Here is a 14,288-nt window from a genome sequence, read left to right as displayed (position 1 = left end):
TTCTCTTTTATTTCAATTATAATAATAACCAAAGAAATCATTTGCGGGGTTCGCATTGGAATGAATAAGAAAGAGATACTAGATTGAGAGAGTGAGAGAGAAGTCAATTGCAATTTTTGGTACAAAAAATATTTATTATTTACAAAGTATTTTTACTATTAAAACTTACAGATTCTCTATATTGTATCTGGTAGTTTCTTAACATTTGTTTTAAAATAATGGCAAAAATTTATGAAATTCGACTATCACATTTATGCAGACTAAATCTAATGAATAGATTGCAACTTTAGAACATTTGTGATAAGGAACAATTCAAAGAGTTTCCTTTAGCTTTGTCTCTACATATATTTTTCAATATATTTACATCGCATTCACGGGATCTATGCCCAGCAGAGCCAGTGCTAATTTAAGCACCTGGTGCACAGCCTTCACCAAATAGATGCGAGTAGTGAACGTGCCCCAAAGCACTTTGTACTTGCGATAGAAACGACTAAATGTCGAGACCAAATTGATGATGTAGCGCACCAGCAGATGGACGCCACATTGACCCTGCCTCAATTGTGCTAGCGTTGACTCGACAACATCCGGGAATGATAGCAAATAGCCAAAGATCAATTCCCATTCGATCTGCAAAGATAATAAATATGTATTGTCTTGGCAAATGCGATAAAAAATAGACCTTACGTCTTGTGTGAGATTATTCAACATTGTATCCAATGGCGGCAGAGGTTCTGCAGTGGACTTGTTCGCATCTTTTTTGGCATCGTAGAGACGCATCAAGGTTCCCATACGCGCCGAATTGTACAGTATAAAGCTGGCGCCCTTAGAACGGCTGTGACCATTGCGAACAAGCGAAACGGCGCTGTTGTGACGCACCTCAAACAGATCAACGATGACGGCAGCGCGTCCCAGTTGCTGTATCAGCGCCTTGTGGTCACCCACATTCCGCATGCCACTGCGATGCATGGCTGTTAACAGCATATCGTTGGCCCGTAAGCTGCAAAACAGAGAAGTTACACAATGTGATCTAATGTGCAATACTTTCTATAGGATTAACTTACGCATTGTACTCATCGCTGGTCAGTGTGGTTGCGATCTTAGTGGTTGGCTCCAGCACCGGGCCACAGCTCAGCGAGACTGCCTGGCTTGGCTTCTGTTCATCGCCCACGCGACTAGATTGATTACTGCTCTCGACGCAGATCAGCAAAGTGTCAGCTGTTTGATCCTTTGGATCCACTAGAAGCCAGTCGGTGTAGTCGAGCAAACGTCGCACAATCTGGTAAAGTTGCTTAGCACGAAACTGATGCAGCTCTTTGGTGCTGCCACATTCCGGTTGAACGAGCTCTTCGTGCAGTTGTAAACAAAGTGTACGTCTCTCTTTCAACTTATTAGCGCCCTCATCGATCATGCTGCACTTGCCATAAGCGTCGCCTTGGCGCAATATCATTTGAATCACATTGACAACTATGGCCTCACGCTGAAAGTACAAGGCAATGCGTTCCTTGTGTAGTAGCTTCACCTTTTCCAAGGGATACAACCAAAATTTGTGACTGTGCTTGAGCAGCTCGTTGATGGACTGTTCGTCAGGCAGCATTTGTTCCTGTGACGTGTGGCGCAATTCCAAGCCGCTTCTTTGGCAAAAGTATTGCCAATTTTTGGTCACTGCCGAGATGCTGAAATCTCCCATCTTATCCACGTTATCTTTGTTGATACGCACGAGTTCGCCGTAATGCTGCCAAGCATTTGACGGCGCATCCTTTGGAATGGCAAAGTAATTAATTAGCTGCTGCGTTAGCTGCTTGATGGGATTATGTGACATGTTTAATACACAAAATTGCCAAAAAGAAATTTTTAAATTACAAATTACAGAAAAAAACAAACTACGAAATCGGATGCTTCTCGACAACACACATCAGACGAAATAACGAAATTGTCAACTGAACAGCTGATCGCTTCGCTTGTTTTGCTATCGATAAGCGAAACGATATATGATTGCATGCGATAGTTGTTATAACTTAGCGTTTTATACTTAATACGCACAATAGAAAATAAGCCGTAAGCACACAAAAAATCTAATAACTAAGTTAAGCTACTAATTAGGAACTTATTTATTTAAATATTTCTGTATATTTGCGCATCGCATGTATCGCTTATCGAATCGCTTGTCAATCACAACAATGCTAAACTATCGATAGTGCAGAACTAACAACAATAAAGCGCAACACGCACAAAATAGACACACAAAAATAAAAAACAGAGTTTCAGCATCTTCATAGTCGTATGCGTGTTTGTATACACGCTTTGTGTGTTGTGTGTGCGTGTGTGTGGGCGTTTTGTTTTGCAGTAAGAAGAACATAACAAACAACACAACAGAAACAATAGTTAATCACAAATGCCGCGAAATTTGGACAGCGGATCACGTCTAGTGGATCTAGGCGTTGTCTGCTTAATTTGTTTGCGCACCGAACCCGGCTATTGTTCCATCTATGGCCAGGATCTGGAGACGCCACACATGCAGATTGTGGACAAAATACGCAGCTGCAGCGCACTGCAATTGGACAAGCCATTTCTCAGCCAGCTGCCGGATAAGATCTGCCACGGCTGCCACAATGAGTTGAGCATCACGTATCGTTTCCAACAAAAGTGTCTCGAGGCCCAAAAGGTCTTTCAATCGGCGGCAGCGACGGCGACACTGCTGCTGGATGTCGACAAGCTGCAGCTGGAGCAGCAGCAGCAATTCAAACTGCCATCCAGTCTGCGCATCAAACGCCTTGAAGCCGAGCCGCCTCTGGCAACCAAAATCAAGTATTATAATAGCGACGAAGTGGAGGATCGAGCTGATGAGGATGTGGTGGAAGAGGAGGAGGAGGTGGTGGTGAAGCACGAGGAGCCAATTGCCACAATTGTGCTGCAGGACGATGACAAGTTTCTGGCTTTGGGCGTCGATTGGACAACAGCTGCGCAGCAAGAGCAAGAACTGGAGTTGGAGCAAGAGCTAGAGTTGGAGCTGGAGCAGGAGGTAGAACTAGAGCTAGAGCAGCACAAGATGGAAGACGATGATGACGATGAGGAAGAGGACGAGGTGCTGCAGAGCGTGCCCTGCATCACAGTCTCCACCACCAGCAGCAACAGCAACAGCACAAGCAACAACAACAACAACGACAGCAGCAGCAGCGGCAACATCAACAGCATGATCAACAGTAGCATAGTCAGCTCGCGAAATCGCCGCTCCACCGAGCCCAAGATCTGCGACATCTGCGGCAACACGTACAAATATCAGCATGCCCTCAGCGCCCACATGCGACGCCACAACAACGAGCGGCCGTATCCCTGCGAGGTGTGCCAGAAGGCGTTCATCTCGAATGTGGAGCTGAGGCGACATATGCGCGTTCACACCGGCCAAAAGCCGTACGGCTGCCGCTATTGCGAGCGACGTTTCTCGGACTTTGGCAGCAGCAAGAAACACGAACGCATTCACACTGGAGAGCGACCGTATGTGTGCGAGGTGTGTCACAAGGGATTCGCCTATGCGCATGTCTTGTCGGTGCATCGTAGAACGCACACGGGCAAAAAGCAGTTTCAGTGCACGCAGTGCGATAAGGGATTCACCAAGAAGAGTTATCTGGCCACGCATCTGGAGCAGCATCGTGTCAACAGCCTGGGAGCGGGCAGCGATATCGTTGGTCCACTGCAACGGTTGTCGACACGCAAACAGCGACAACAGCAGCTGCGGGAGCAACAGCAACAGTTGCGCGAGCAGCAGCAACAGTTACGAGAGCAACAACAGCAGCAGCAACGCGAACGCGAACAGCAGCTGCACTTTGGCGAGCAGCTGGAGGATAAGGATGAGTACGATGATGATAATGTTAGCGTTGGCATAGGCATCGCCTCGCTGAGTCATGCGGGTCATGGGGAACAGAGTTCGTCCAAGGTGCTGGAGGAGTGCATTGTAAACAATGATTTCATGTTCAACAACGACGATGACGTCGATGATGATGACGATGAGCGGGAGGCAGTCGATGCGACGGCCAATGCCCAGCATGAACTGGATGATTATCACGATGCGGCCGATGAGCTGGATGAGAATGAGTTTCCGCATGTGCAGCACGTGAAGGGGCCGTACGGTCTGGTCGGTGATCTGCTCGATGCCGAGGATCTGGTCAGCGATACCAAATACTTGATGGAATAGTGGCACTTGAGCTATTCCCCTCCTCACTCCCACTCCCCCTCCCACTCCCACTCATAACCACCTATCTCCTTTAGTTTGTATGCATGCTAAACTTTAAAATTAGATTAGAGAGCTTCACATTCTCGACAGCTGTGTAAATAACGCCGAGTTGGCAACGGTTTCTTTTCCAACATATATTACGAAAACAAAAATATAAACAAAAAACCAATTGTTCCCTAAAAAAATAATGTATGTTGTTATTTCGTCTGTTTCACTGTCTTACTCGATATCTACTATCTCTGATGGGGTATAATTACAAAACTCAGAAAGCTGTTGGTATATCTTTCATTTAGAGACGCCAACAGCTGGAGATGTTAAATTTGCATTCCAAGTTGGGTTTATTTTAAGAAAGTTTATTTTCTGACATAGGTGATCGAGTGATTGCTGTCATAAAGGTTCCCAAAAACACCAAAATAAATTCTTACATTTATCGAAGTAAAAATTTACACAAAAATTCAATTTTAATATTCTAAAATTTTGAAAAAATACTTTTTTTTTCGAATTTTTTAATTGATATTTATGTACAAGAACGTAAGAATTTCTTTCACATTTAATTAATTGTTAAAGAATAAATTGCAAAAACTGCTTAGGAACAATTTAATTTTCTAAATAATTTTAATTTGCAGTTTTTACTATAGAATTAAGCATGACAATTATTCGATTAAATAATGCCGAGTTTTTGGCAGTTGAGCCCAAAAGCTTGATGCCATAGTGTTCTTAACTTTTTTTTGAGACAGATATGGCAAAACAACTGTATACACAAAGCCACAGGTTGTCTTATTTATTTACACCGACCCATCATAATAAGATTAATTAATAACATTAATAATAAAATTCTATTTATGTTATCTTTGCCTCGATCGGAGGCGTAATAATATATTATTGCAATTTGATTCGATTTAATATTTTTTTTTTTATATAGTATTGTATATTTTCTATAAAAAGTTCGGACAATTGAGCTACAACAACGTTTGGGTTTTTTCTCTCTTTCTTTTTAACATGGAATTGGTTTTGTTAGGGGGATCTTTAACAGATCAGATCAGATCGGTTGCTAATCAGATAGCCAGCATTGTATGCATGTGTGTGTGGAAGATGAAATTTCGCGTGAGCACGTTTTGGAGACCGGTTTATACCGAGGTCAATGTTTTGCCCATGGGGCTGAACTTGATGATGGCTTACAACAGCATTATTAACATAAATTTATTTTTACACTATTGCCATAAAAAAAAATGTGTGTGTGTATATAAAACAGAAGAAATTTTTCTTTTTGAGGGAGATGAAATAATAAATTACGACTACGGGCCATTCATCAATTTTTCTTTTTTGGGAGGAGATGGAACAATAAAACTTGCAACATCATATATCGATCGATCGATTGAATTGGGTTTGGATTGTATTGGATTCGTATTGTGGGTTTAGTCCTCGAACGTAATGCGTCCGGGTCCATGGTTCTTCATGTAGCGGCGGTAAGCTTTGTATCGTGGATTCTCCGCCAGTTTCTTTTTCATCTCCTCATCTTGCTCGGCCTTCCACGCTTCGAAATTTTCACGCTGCCACAGCTCCAGCTCCAGATACTCCTCAATCTGTCGCTCTTCCAGGGAATTGAACTGATGCTGTCCCATGCCCATGTACCGACGTATCAAATACAATTGCTGCTCCCTGCCGTATTCCTGCTTGAGGATCGTAAAGCGCCACAACCATTGAGCATGCCACACCAACCAATTGAAGAGCGTGTAGGGACTGATGATCAACTGCACCCAGAGCACATCCCACAACGTGGGCTTCGCATAGCCGCCTTGCACATCCATCTTCTCCTCGATCACCTTGCGTATGATGCGCTCCAGTTCCTCTTTTTGCTTTGTCTTTGTAAGATTCTTGCGATTCTTCGACTTCCGGTCCTTACTGCTCATTGCCTGTATCTCATCGCGTGCGATATCCAGCGCCTTATTGCGGTACTTGGGCACGGTGGCAAAATACTTAATGGCCGCATCGTAACGCTGCCAACCCGAGTAGTATTGGATCACCGAGATGATGGTCAAGGTGACGACGATCACCACTCGAACATCGACTTTGGGCGCCACGCGTCGTCGATAATAGCGATAATAATGTGCATAGTATGCATCGGGATTATCAAGCATGTAATCGTAATCGGTGCGTGACTCCTCATCTCGCAATATCTCATAAGCTGTCGCCAGCAGCTTGAATTTCTCCTCGGCCAAGGCTTTTGCCTCCTCGCCGCGATGCAAATCCGGATGGTGCTTGCGTGCCAGCAACCGATAGGCTTTGCCGATTTCCGATTTTGATGACTCGCGCGTTACTCCAAGCACATCGTAGCAGTTCTCCTTGCCACAGTAGAGACCCTCGAGGAGGCCCAGGCACAAGGTGGGCAGCGCACTCACCAATAGACAGGTGTACAGCCATCTCTGTAATTGTATGTGTGGCATCTTCTATGTGTGTGCGGTGAGTGCAATGTGAGTGTGTTTGTGTTTGTGTATGTGTGTAAGGTAAGCAACAGCTGTTGCTCCTTAACTTTAAAAGCTGTGGGTTAAACTGTTTGACAGCTTCGCCCCTACACTTTAGTATGTGTGCTTGGCAACTGTTGGTTGTACTCTATTTTGTGTTGCTGGCCGTTTATCTGGCTGACTTGGCTGGCTACGTTTACGGCCGTTCTTGCCACTTTCACCTCGGCGGCCACAGTCAGCTTCTTGCTTCTCTTAACGTTCTTTGCCCGTTCTTGTCGCTCTCTAGAGTTGTCTTAGTACCAAGAAAACGCACGGAACCACCACGTTAAACTTTCGTTCGCCGGCTTGCTCGTTCATTTGAACTGGTAGTTCTATGAAATTTATGTTTATAATGGAAAAATTACAATGTTTTTACAACCATATTATTTATTATTCTTTTAAATTCACATATACACAATAAACTTGGAACAGGTTAATATAAATTAAATGTTGAATTCATGCGGGTTGCGTTCAATTTGAAAACACGCGCTAAGCTTAGTTCGTTAGAGCAGCAGTGTTGCCATTGTTGCTTTGGGAATATTTCTCACAAAACAAAATTTACTTAAGAAAATATAACTATTGTCATAAATTCTAAATAAATAAAACAGATATAGGAAAAAAATACCTGGAAGAATAATTTTTAATACAAAAATTAATGAATTTATATTTTAAGATGCCAAACCGATGTTTTACAAATTTTTAGAAATATCGATGCATCGATACTTGTATACCAACATATATTGTCCACCTCTACACGCTCAGCGTCATTAGCAAAACAATTGCCGGCAAAATTAATTGTCAAGTTCAATATAATGAATTTCGTTAACGAAATCGATGGTGTCAAGAAGACGATTATTGAGAACGCACAGTTGATGAGGTCATTCGAAAATAGTAAGTCGCCAATTAAGTTTTGTTAATATTTTTGTTTTGTAAATCATTTTGTACTTTCTTGTTAAAGAAGTCGGTAATGTTGAGTATCGCGATAAATTGAAGAAGTTTAATGATGAAATCGAAACTATGCGTTTGGAGTTGGGCGAAACATTAATTGGATTGAAAACCAGACAAAAACGTTTAGATACTATGTTGGATAAAGCCGCCAATGAATGCCAAACATTGGAAGAATTCGAAGCAAAATACTTGGAATTCCAACAAACTGAAGGCAAGAAACGCATGAGCATTAAATTGTGCACAGAGTTTAAAGATTTTAAACAGGAATTAATGAATAATCCAAGCGCTTCCAATGCCAACGCTAATGATATTGATGCAGAAGTCATTGAACAAGATGATAATGCCATTTGTTCCATGTATGATCCGTGGACCAAAGACTTAATGTTAAATCCCGTTCGCAACATAAAATGCGGTCATAATTATGATCGAGCTTCGGTTATGGCGGTCATAAAGGATAGATTAAACGTTCGTTGTCCAATTGTAGGCTGTGCCAGCAAAACTTACGTGCAACCCAATCATCTGGTCCCCAATGAGGCGTTGCAAGAACGGATTCGCGTTTACAAAGCACAGCAGGATGATGATGAAGATGACAACTAATCAAAATTAGCATGTGGTTGTAATCAAAATAATGGCTGTAAGAAGTAAATAAAAAGATTTGCGATTTTTTGTAAGGCTTCATTTTGGCGATTTTCTTATTTGAAAATTGCATTCATTGTTGCGATATATCGATAAATTTGGCAAAGGGTTGCCATTTGAGCTGCTCACTATCTGGCAGCACTCACAGCTGTTTCGCTCAAAACAATTGCCAAATATATTTGTGTCAATGCAAAAGCGGCAATTTGTTGCAAGCGCTGTTGTGGCACAGCAACAAAAATAACAAACCATTTGGACTCTGCGAACTGCCTAAGGACGATGCCGCATGTCGTCGATGCCAATTACAACTGCATTTGCATTTGCATACAATGTGGCCAGCTGCTTTGACACGATTGCTGAGACGTCGCTTCATTTATCTGCTCCTAGTGCTGCTCGCTCTCGTCTACGTCTTAGGCCATCTCTTCGATCGGGTAAGTCATTAACGTTGCCAGTTCCTAAGACTGTCTATTCACCATTCTGTTGATAGAAGGGCACATTTAGTGGCCTGCATTACGATGAATATAACGTGCAACGAACGCGTCCATTGCTGTGGCAACAGCAGCTATTGCTGCCCGAAGAGCATCTCAATCGTACCCATGATCCCGAACAGCACTGCCGCAACTCGGTGCAGGGCCGCCAACTGCTCGTCGACGAACGTGGCTTTGTCTGTCGACGCTCACAGATTTTGGCCAACGGCTGCTGCAACCTGGAGCTGCCAGAGATTAGCTATTATAGCTGCCACAGTTGCAATGCCACCTCACACTGCTGTGGCATCTACGAGTACTGTGTGTCGTGCTGCCTGCATCCCAACAAACGCCCGCTCTTGGAACAAGTGCTGCAGGCATCGAATACACAGAAATACATATATGCCAGCGTCGAGGATCATTTTGAGCTGTGCCTGGTCAAATGTCGCACCAACTCACATTCGGTGGAGCATGAGAACAAGTATCGCAACGAGGCGGCCAAATACTGTTATGGCACCACCGAAGCGCACGAGTCGCAACGCGATGTGGCACCCAAAGCTGGCTAGGATTTCTTCCAGCTAACTAAGCTGGTGGCCCAAAACGTGCAATCTCCCAAATGAAAAAAAGAAACTGACAAAATATTAGCTCGTCTTTTCGTTCATCTCAGGTTTCTCTATATTCTTCACTATTTTTTTTTTTACCGATTTTGGTCTGGACACAATAATGAACAATTTGATATAGTAGCATTAAGTGACAACATAAGGTTTAAGAATATGGATAAGGATGTAAATAGAGCGTAGTGCTAATTATATAATTTATGAATTTTGTGCTTTAATAATAATTTATTTATTTATGACAAATGATGTAACGTCTCTTATTACTTTATTTTGAAAACCACTAAAATTGTATTTTATCTATGTGGACGGTTTATTAACTTAAAAACCCGATCCCCTCTTTAGAAATATTTACTTTTTAAAAATGTAAATACGTACAGTAAAATTAATATATTATCGATTTGTGTATTTTATTTTCATACCTTCAGTTAATCACCTTTCAAATAAGGAAAATATTTTATTTTTATTTTAGTCTCATCTCTTTTTACTTTTATTTATATAAACACATTTTAGGGTATATTAATTTTTCGTTCTTATGTTGTAAAAGGCTCCTGGAGCATTTCATTGTGATCGATGCCGTAGTGAATGATGCCGTCCTGGACATATCCCCAGGCCATGCGGTGCGATGTGAAACTGATGCCCAGTCCGCCAATGTGATCAACAACAATGGCGCCGCCTGTGCCACCAATGCGCTTCGTCATCAGCTGGCATTCCTGATCGGCGGCTGCCTGAGCGGACAGACCCTTGTGTTGGATGGCGGCCAAAATGCGCTGGGCAAGATTGTAACGCATGATGGTCTCGCCATGACCCGTGGTGGAGACGCCACCGATGGTATTGTCCGCATACGTGCCACAGCCCAGTAGGGGCGTGTCGCCAATGCGTCCCGGCCACTTGCCAGTGATGCCGCCCGTCGATGTGCCCACCACAATGTGACCATGTCGATCCATAGCCACTGCGCCGACTGTATCGCCCTTGGGATCGGTGCGTGCATCATCCAGTTCGGTGCGTGCATAGGTGGTGTCTATGCCCGCTGCCTGCTGCTGTTTAAACTCGTGCAGCGCTTGCTTTGCGCTGTCCGTGATTAGAGCGCCGGGACGCAAGCGTTCGCTACCCGTGCTCAGGGCCAGCTGCTGAGCAGCCGAGCCGCCGATAAAGACATGGCGTTGCTTCTCCATGAGGCGACGTGCCACTGTAATGGGATGCATGACATCTTGCAGCAGCGTGACGCACCCAGCGCGCAAGTTACGCCCCTCCATAAGGCTGGCCTCCATTTCCACCTGCTGATCGGTGTTCAAACAGGCGCCGTAGCCGGCATTGAACGCCTCGTCAAGCTCCATGGAGCGCACAGCTGCCTCTACGGCATCTAGAGCGCAATCCTTGTCTGACTTTGGCACTTCCTCCTGCTCTTCGAGATGATGCCAGGCTGCACGCAATGCCTCTTTGATGCCCTTGAATTTGCCGGCTACGCGAGCGTCTGTAATGTCGCCTGCTCCGCCGTGTATCAATAGCACTGGGCGTGGCATCTTGGAATTAGCTCAATTAAAATTTGATCAACTCACAAAATGATGCAAAGCTTTATGATGCTTTGTCTCCTCTTGCTTATCTGCTTTTATGTCAACTCTCTCTTTTACTTCTTTTTTTTGTGTTTGCATTTTGATAAACTCGTCTTATCTGTCAATTTCTAGCAAAGCGCTGTGGCAACTCCAAAGACAGTTGCATCCTTTTGCTGCTGCTCTGGCAACGCTGTGATCGATTGTGTGCAACAGGAAGCGATAACTGGTAATCGATCAATGGTAAAGCAAGTCCAAGGCGCGCTTTCAAAATAGAGCACTGAAAACAAATCCACAACAGCAAGAATATCCACTAAAATTTGAACCTATGATGAGTTCTTAGAAAATTTGAAAATTAAATTGTGTATCTAAAGTCAATTATTTGTTCCCACTGAGAATTTAAAATTTGAGGTATTATAGAGTAGTTTAAGAAAAATACGTAACTCAAAACTTATCAGCGAGTGCTAGAAATTAATTTGAATGACATACGTTACTCCAGTGAATTGCCTTTTATGTGAAGTATACGAAGTTTACAAGTATTGTAGTTCATTAAGTATACGTAGATTGTGGTATATTTAGTGTATAATTAGCGTACTATATATGTATGATGTATACGTAGCAAAAGGTATAATGCACAATATGTGCATGTAGTATTTGAAGTATTTTTAGTATTTACCTAGTATGTGCTACGTATACGTAATGTATGAGGAGTCCGCAGTATAAAAGTATGTAAAGTCTACGTTTTGTAAAAGTGAATTTTGTAGTATATAAAGCATACGTAGTGTTGGCTTATATAAAATATACGCAGTATGTGAAGCAATACTGACTTTTTAAGTCAATTATATTTACTGTCGATTTTTGACTACGTTTATAAATTTCCGAATAATATTCGAATAATAATTTTTATTCCTGGTTATATTATTATTGGCAATAGAACAAAAATCAAAAATTACTTTAAGCGAATTGATTAATTACTATATTATTATTATATTATTAACAATAATTATAAACACCAAAAGGTAATTGTAAAGCAATTCTAATAAAATGAATGTTTGTATATCGATTGGGAAAATAAAAGTAAATTATTAAATGTTCATTTCTTAAAGCTTGTCTATTTATTTAAAGAAATCTCTCTTGTCTTTTTAAAGTGATTTCGACTCCTTTGTCCAATTGCGTCTGTCTGTTTTGGCCTTCATCTTTTAATTGCCTTTCAAGAGCTGTCCGAGAGCTGTGGCTTGTTTACCATATGAATGACCTTTTCGAGGATATGACGGAGCAATTGCCCGGCACCATGATGCTGTGATACCATGATCCTTGCTTGCTCTGTTCCGCTCGGTTCGTGTGTCTGCCTTCTGTGATGTGCTGTGCTGTGCTTTGTCTTGCCTTGCCTTGGCCCTGCTTAAACAGCTGACATGGAAAACGCAACCAAGCGGCGCACACATGGATAGACACACTTACGCACACATTCACAGCTCTGGACGTGCGTGCTCCTTTCTGCATATTTAAATAGGTGGGCAGGGAAAGAAGGCGTGACAATGCATGTTGTTGTTGCTGATGTTGTTGTTGTTGTTGTTGCTGTCACTTGCCTGCATTTGACGAATTTTCACGCGTCGCATTTGCAGTGACCTCAAGGCTCAAAGCTTCCTGTTGTCGCCCTACCATGAACTCGTACCCTCTCTCTCTCACTCATACTGTCTCTCTTTCACGCCTAGACTTTGGCCGGTGTATTGCGTTCTGGCTTGCTTTTGATGCATGCTGCTGTTTATTCAGAGCATCACACACACACACACACGCTGGCATTGGAGTGGGCCAGTTTTGTGGGTTATATCAACTCCATTGGCCTCATCATCAGCCACACACACACACACACACATACACATACACGCACACCAAGGGTAGCTGACTGCATGCATGTACTTATGTCCTACATGCGCATATATTTGCATTGCCCTGGGTGTCGCACGGACTGCGCTTTTCAACAACAATGAGCCGCATAAACACTACCACACACCCACGCACACACAGTCATGTGTCTGTGTGTGTGTGGGTGTGTGTGTGTGTGTGCATATATGCAGATACATGGACACAGTCACAGCCAGGAGCGATTTCCATGCTCCACTTGCTTTGCGCTAAACTTCCTGTGTCGTTGCCGTTGCCATAGTCGAAGCCAATCTACATCAAAACTGCAAACAGCTAGAGAATCACGCAAGCTAACGGACATGCTTGCCTCGCTTAGCGTTAGACGAGACTGCAACGGTCCAGAGCAGAGCAGAGCAGAGCAGAGCAGAGCAGAACGGAGCGAAACAGTTGAATACTGACCAGAGCAAATACGAAACATCTACTTGTGATTGTCTGCTTAATGATGAAAACAAACTACACGAAGATTTAGTTATTATGCTATATATTTAGTATTTAAATTATTGCCAAACAAAGGTGCATTGTGTTGTATGCGCAACATACCAAAAAGAAAAAGAAAGAATCACAGCTCGCTACTCATTTTCAGTAAAAGCAAAACAAATTAATATACCAATAGAAATACTAAAATATACCTAAGTTAATACTATGTATATACGCACACTTTTATATTTAAAATATACCATAGAGAACAAAATATACCACATCAATTAAGACCGAAAATCAGCCGCCGGATTTTGGCATATCAAATTAGCTCTTAAATATCTTCAAAGATGTTGAACTGATTGGACTGGATTGACTTTGATTAAGAATATATATACCTAATGGGGTGCGAGATGAGTTCTTCATTTCGCAACGCAATAAATAACGCGGAAATTGAGAACGCTGAAAGCTTGTGTTATAGAAAAGCTTTTGGCTTAACAACTTTTGTTCACATTAAGAAAAAATTCTTATTCCAAACATAAGCATATTATATTGTTCTTTTCTTTTAGTTTAACCAACGAAATTTGCTCAGCATTCACAATGACTAAACGGAATGATAAATTTTAATTATTTATTTATTTTTTTTTAGCAATTATATTGGAACGAAATATTTTTCAATACTCTCACTTCAAGGCTCAAAATCTTCGACTTGTTTTGTTAGTGGGTTTGATTTGTTTTGAATTTTAAGCCATTAAAAAAAATTGTAAAAAAGTCAAATGTAAGGCTATTTTTTAAACAAATATTTTTATTAACTTTTAACTTTTTTAGTCATCCTATGCGATTTGGTAGTATACTCTGGGTATAGCCTTGCAGCAATTCGGGGGGAATAGCAAACCATATGTCCTTTGTCCTTTGCCCCATAGCTCCTTCATTCCACTTCGAGGAACTGAATATTTAGCCAGTTGTGATGACTAAATTTGTACATATGGGTAATTCTCTGGTAAATGTCGCGT

The 14,288-nt window shown here is 42.1% G+C and overlaps 6 protein-coding genes across 7 annotated transcripts; 3 read left to right on the top strand and 3 right to left on the bottom strand.

Moving 5' to 3' along the window:
* Window positions 1–129: 129 nt before the first annotated feature.
* LOC117563351 (uncharacterized) lies at window positions 130–1,925 on the bottom strand. Its single transcript, XM_034241641.2, has 3 exons — window positions 1,062–1,925; window positions 685–997; window positions 130–627 (listed from the first exon to the last, which is right to left on the bottom strand). The coding sequence occupies exons 1-3, from the start codon at window positions 1,817–1,819 to the stop codon at window positions 361–363; spliced, it is 1,338 nt and encodes a 445-aa protein (XP_034097532.1). The 5' UTR covers window positions 1,820–1,925; the 3' UTR covers window positions 130–360.
* Window positions 1,926–2,183: 258 nt separating this feature from the next.
* On the top strand, window positions 2,184–4,410 carry LOC117563345 (zinc finger protein 19). The gene has a single exon (XM_034241628.2). It carries the CDS (start codon window positions 2,393–2,395, stop codon window positions 4,187–4,189), a length of 1,797 nt encoding a protein of 598 aa, XP_034097519.1. The 5' UTR covers window positions 2,184–2,392; the 3' UTR covers window positions 4,190–4,410.
* A 1,004-nt stretch (window positions 4,411–5,414) lies between these two features.
* On the bottom strand, window positions 5,415–7,024 carry LOC117576413 (dnaJ homolog subfamily C member 25 homolog). Its single transcript, XM_034261144.2, has one exon. It carries the CDS (start codon window positions 6,670–6,672, stop codon window positions 5,644–5,646), a length of 1,029 nt encoding a protein of 342 aa, XP_034117035.1. The 5' UTR covers window positions 6,673–7,024; the 3' UTR covers window positions 5,415–5,643.
* A 260-nt stretch (window positions 7,025–7,284) lies between these two features.
* On the top strand, window positions 7,285–8,353 carry LOC117567794 (E3 SUMO-protein ligase NSE2). The gene is made up of 2 exons (XM_034248021.2): window positions 7,285–7,620; window positions 7,688–8,353. The coding sequence occupies exons 1-2, from the start codon at window positions 7,542–7,544 to the stop codon at window positions 8,272–8,274; spliced, it is 666 nt and encodes a 221-aa protein (XP_034103912.1). The 5' UTR covers window positions 7,285–7,541; the 3' UTR covers window positions 8,275–8,353.
* A 107-nt stretch (window positions 8,354–8,460) lies between these two features.
* On the top strand, window positions 8,461–9,404 carry LOC117569235 (SREBP regulating gene protein). 2 transcript variants are annotated; one of them, XM_034250318.2, is made up of 2 exons: window positions 8,461–8,741; window positions 8,801–9,404. In XM_034250318.2, the coding sequence occupies exons 1-2, from the start codon at window positions 8,640–8,642 to the stop codon at window positions 9,338–9,340; spliced, it is 642 nt and encodes a 213-aa protein (XP_034106209.1). In that variant the 5' UTR covers window positions 8,461–8,639; the 3' UTR covers window positions 9,341–9,404. The 2 variants fall into 2 exon arrangements, with proteins under 2 accessions (XP_034106209.1, XP_034106202.1); XM_034250311.2 differs by having other exon boundaries at window positions 8,463–8,741; window positions 8,798–9,404.
* A 421-nt stretch (window positions 9,405–9,825) lies between these two features.
* Window positions 9,826–11,340, bottom strand: LOC117577741 (probable isoaspartyl peptidase/L-asparaginase GA20639). Its single transcript, XM_034262652.2, has one exon. It carries the CDS (start codon window positions 10,909–10,911, stop codon window positions 9,922–9,924), a length of 990 nt encoding a protein of 329 aa, XP_034118543.1. The 5' UTR covers window positions 10,912–11,340; the 3' UTR covers window positions 9,826–9,921.
* Window positions 11,341–14,288: the final 2,948 nt, after the last annotated feature.

Source organism: Drosophila albomicans, chromosome X (genome assembly GCF_009650485.2).
Source record: "Drosophila albomicans strain 15112-1751.03 chromosome X, ASM965048v2, whole genome shotgun sequence".
NCBI lineage: Eukaryota > Metazoa > Arthropoda > Insecta > Diptera > Drosophilidae > Drosophila > Drosophila albomicans.
This window is presented reverse-complemented; position numbering and strand designations above follow the sequence as displayed.

Bases quoted from the DNA above. Each gene is read 5' to 3' on its own strand.
- LOC117567794 (XM_034248021.2), top strand. From the start codon at position 7,542: ATGAATTTCGTTAACGAAATCGATGGTGTCAAGAAGACGATTATTGAG. The intron at 7,621-7,687 runs GTAAGTCGCCAA...TTCTTGTTAAAG, and splicing joins GATGAGGTCATTCGAAAATA to AAGTCGGTAATGTTGAGTAT.
- LOC117576413 (XM_034261144.2), bottom strand. From the start codon at position 6,672: ATGCCACACATACAATTACAGAGATGGCTGTACACCTGTCTATTGGTG.
- LOC117563351 (XM_034241641.2), bottom strand. From the start codon at position 1,819: ATGTCACATAATCCCATCAAGCAGCTAACGCAGCAGCTAATTAATTAC. The intron at 998-1,061 runs GTAAGTTAATCC...TCTGTTTTGCAG, and splicing joins ACCAGCGATGAGTACAATGC to CTTACGGGCCAACGATATGC. The intron at 628-684 runs GTAAGGTCTATT...TTATCTTTGCAG, and splicing joins TGAATAATCTCACACAAGAC to ATCGAATGGGAATTGATCTT.
- LOC117563345 (XM_034241628.2), top strand. From the start codon at position 2,393: ATGCCGCGAAATTTGGACAGCGGATCACGTCTAGTGGATCTAGGCGTT.
- LOC117577741 (XM_034262652.2), bottom strand. From the start codon at position 10,911: ATGCCACGCCCAGTGCTATTGATACACGGCGGAGCAGGCGACATTACA.
- LOC117569235 (XM_034250311.2), top strand. From the start codon at position 8,640: ATGTGGCCAGCTGCTTTGACACGATTGCTGAGACGTCGCTTCATTTAT. The intron at 8,742-8,797 runs GTAAGTCATTAA...TTCTGTTGATAG, and splicing joins TAGGCCATCTCTTCGATCGG to AAGGGCACATTTAGTGGCCT.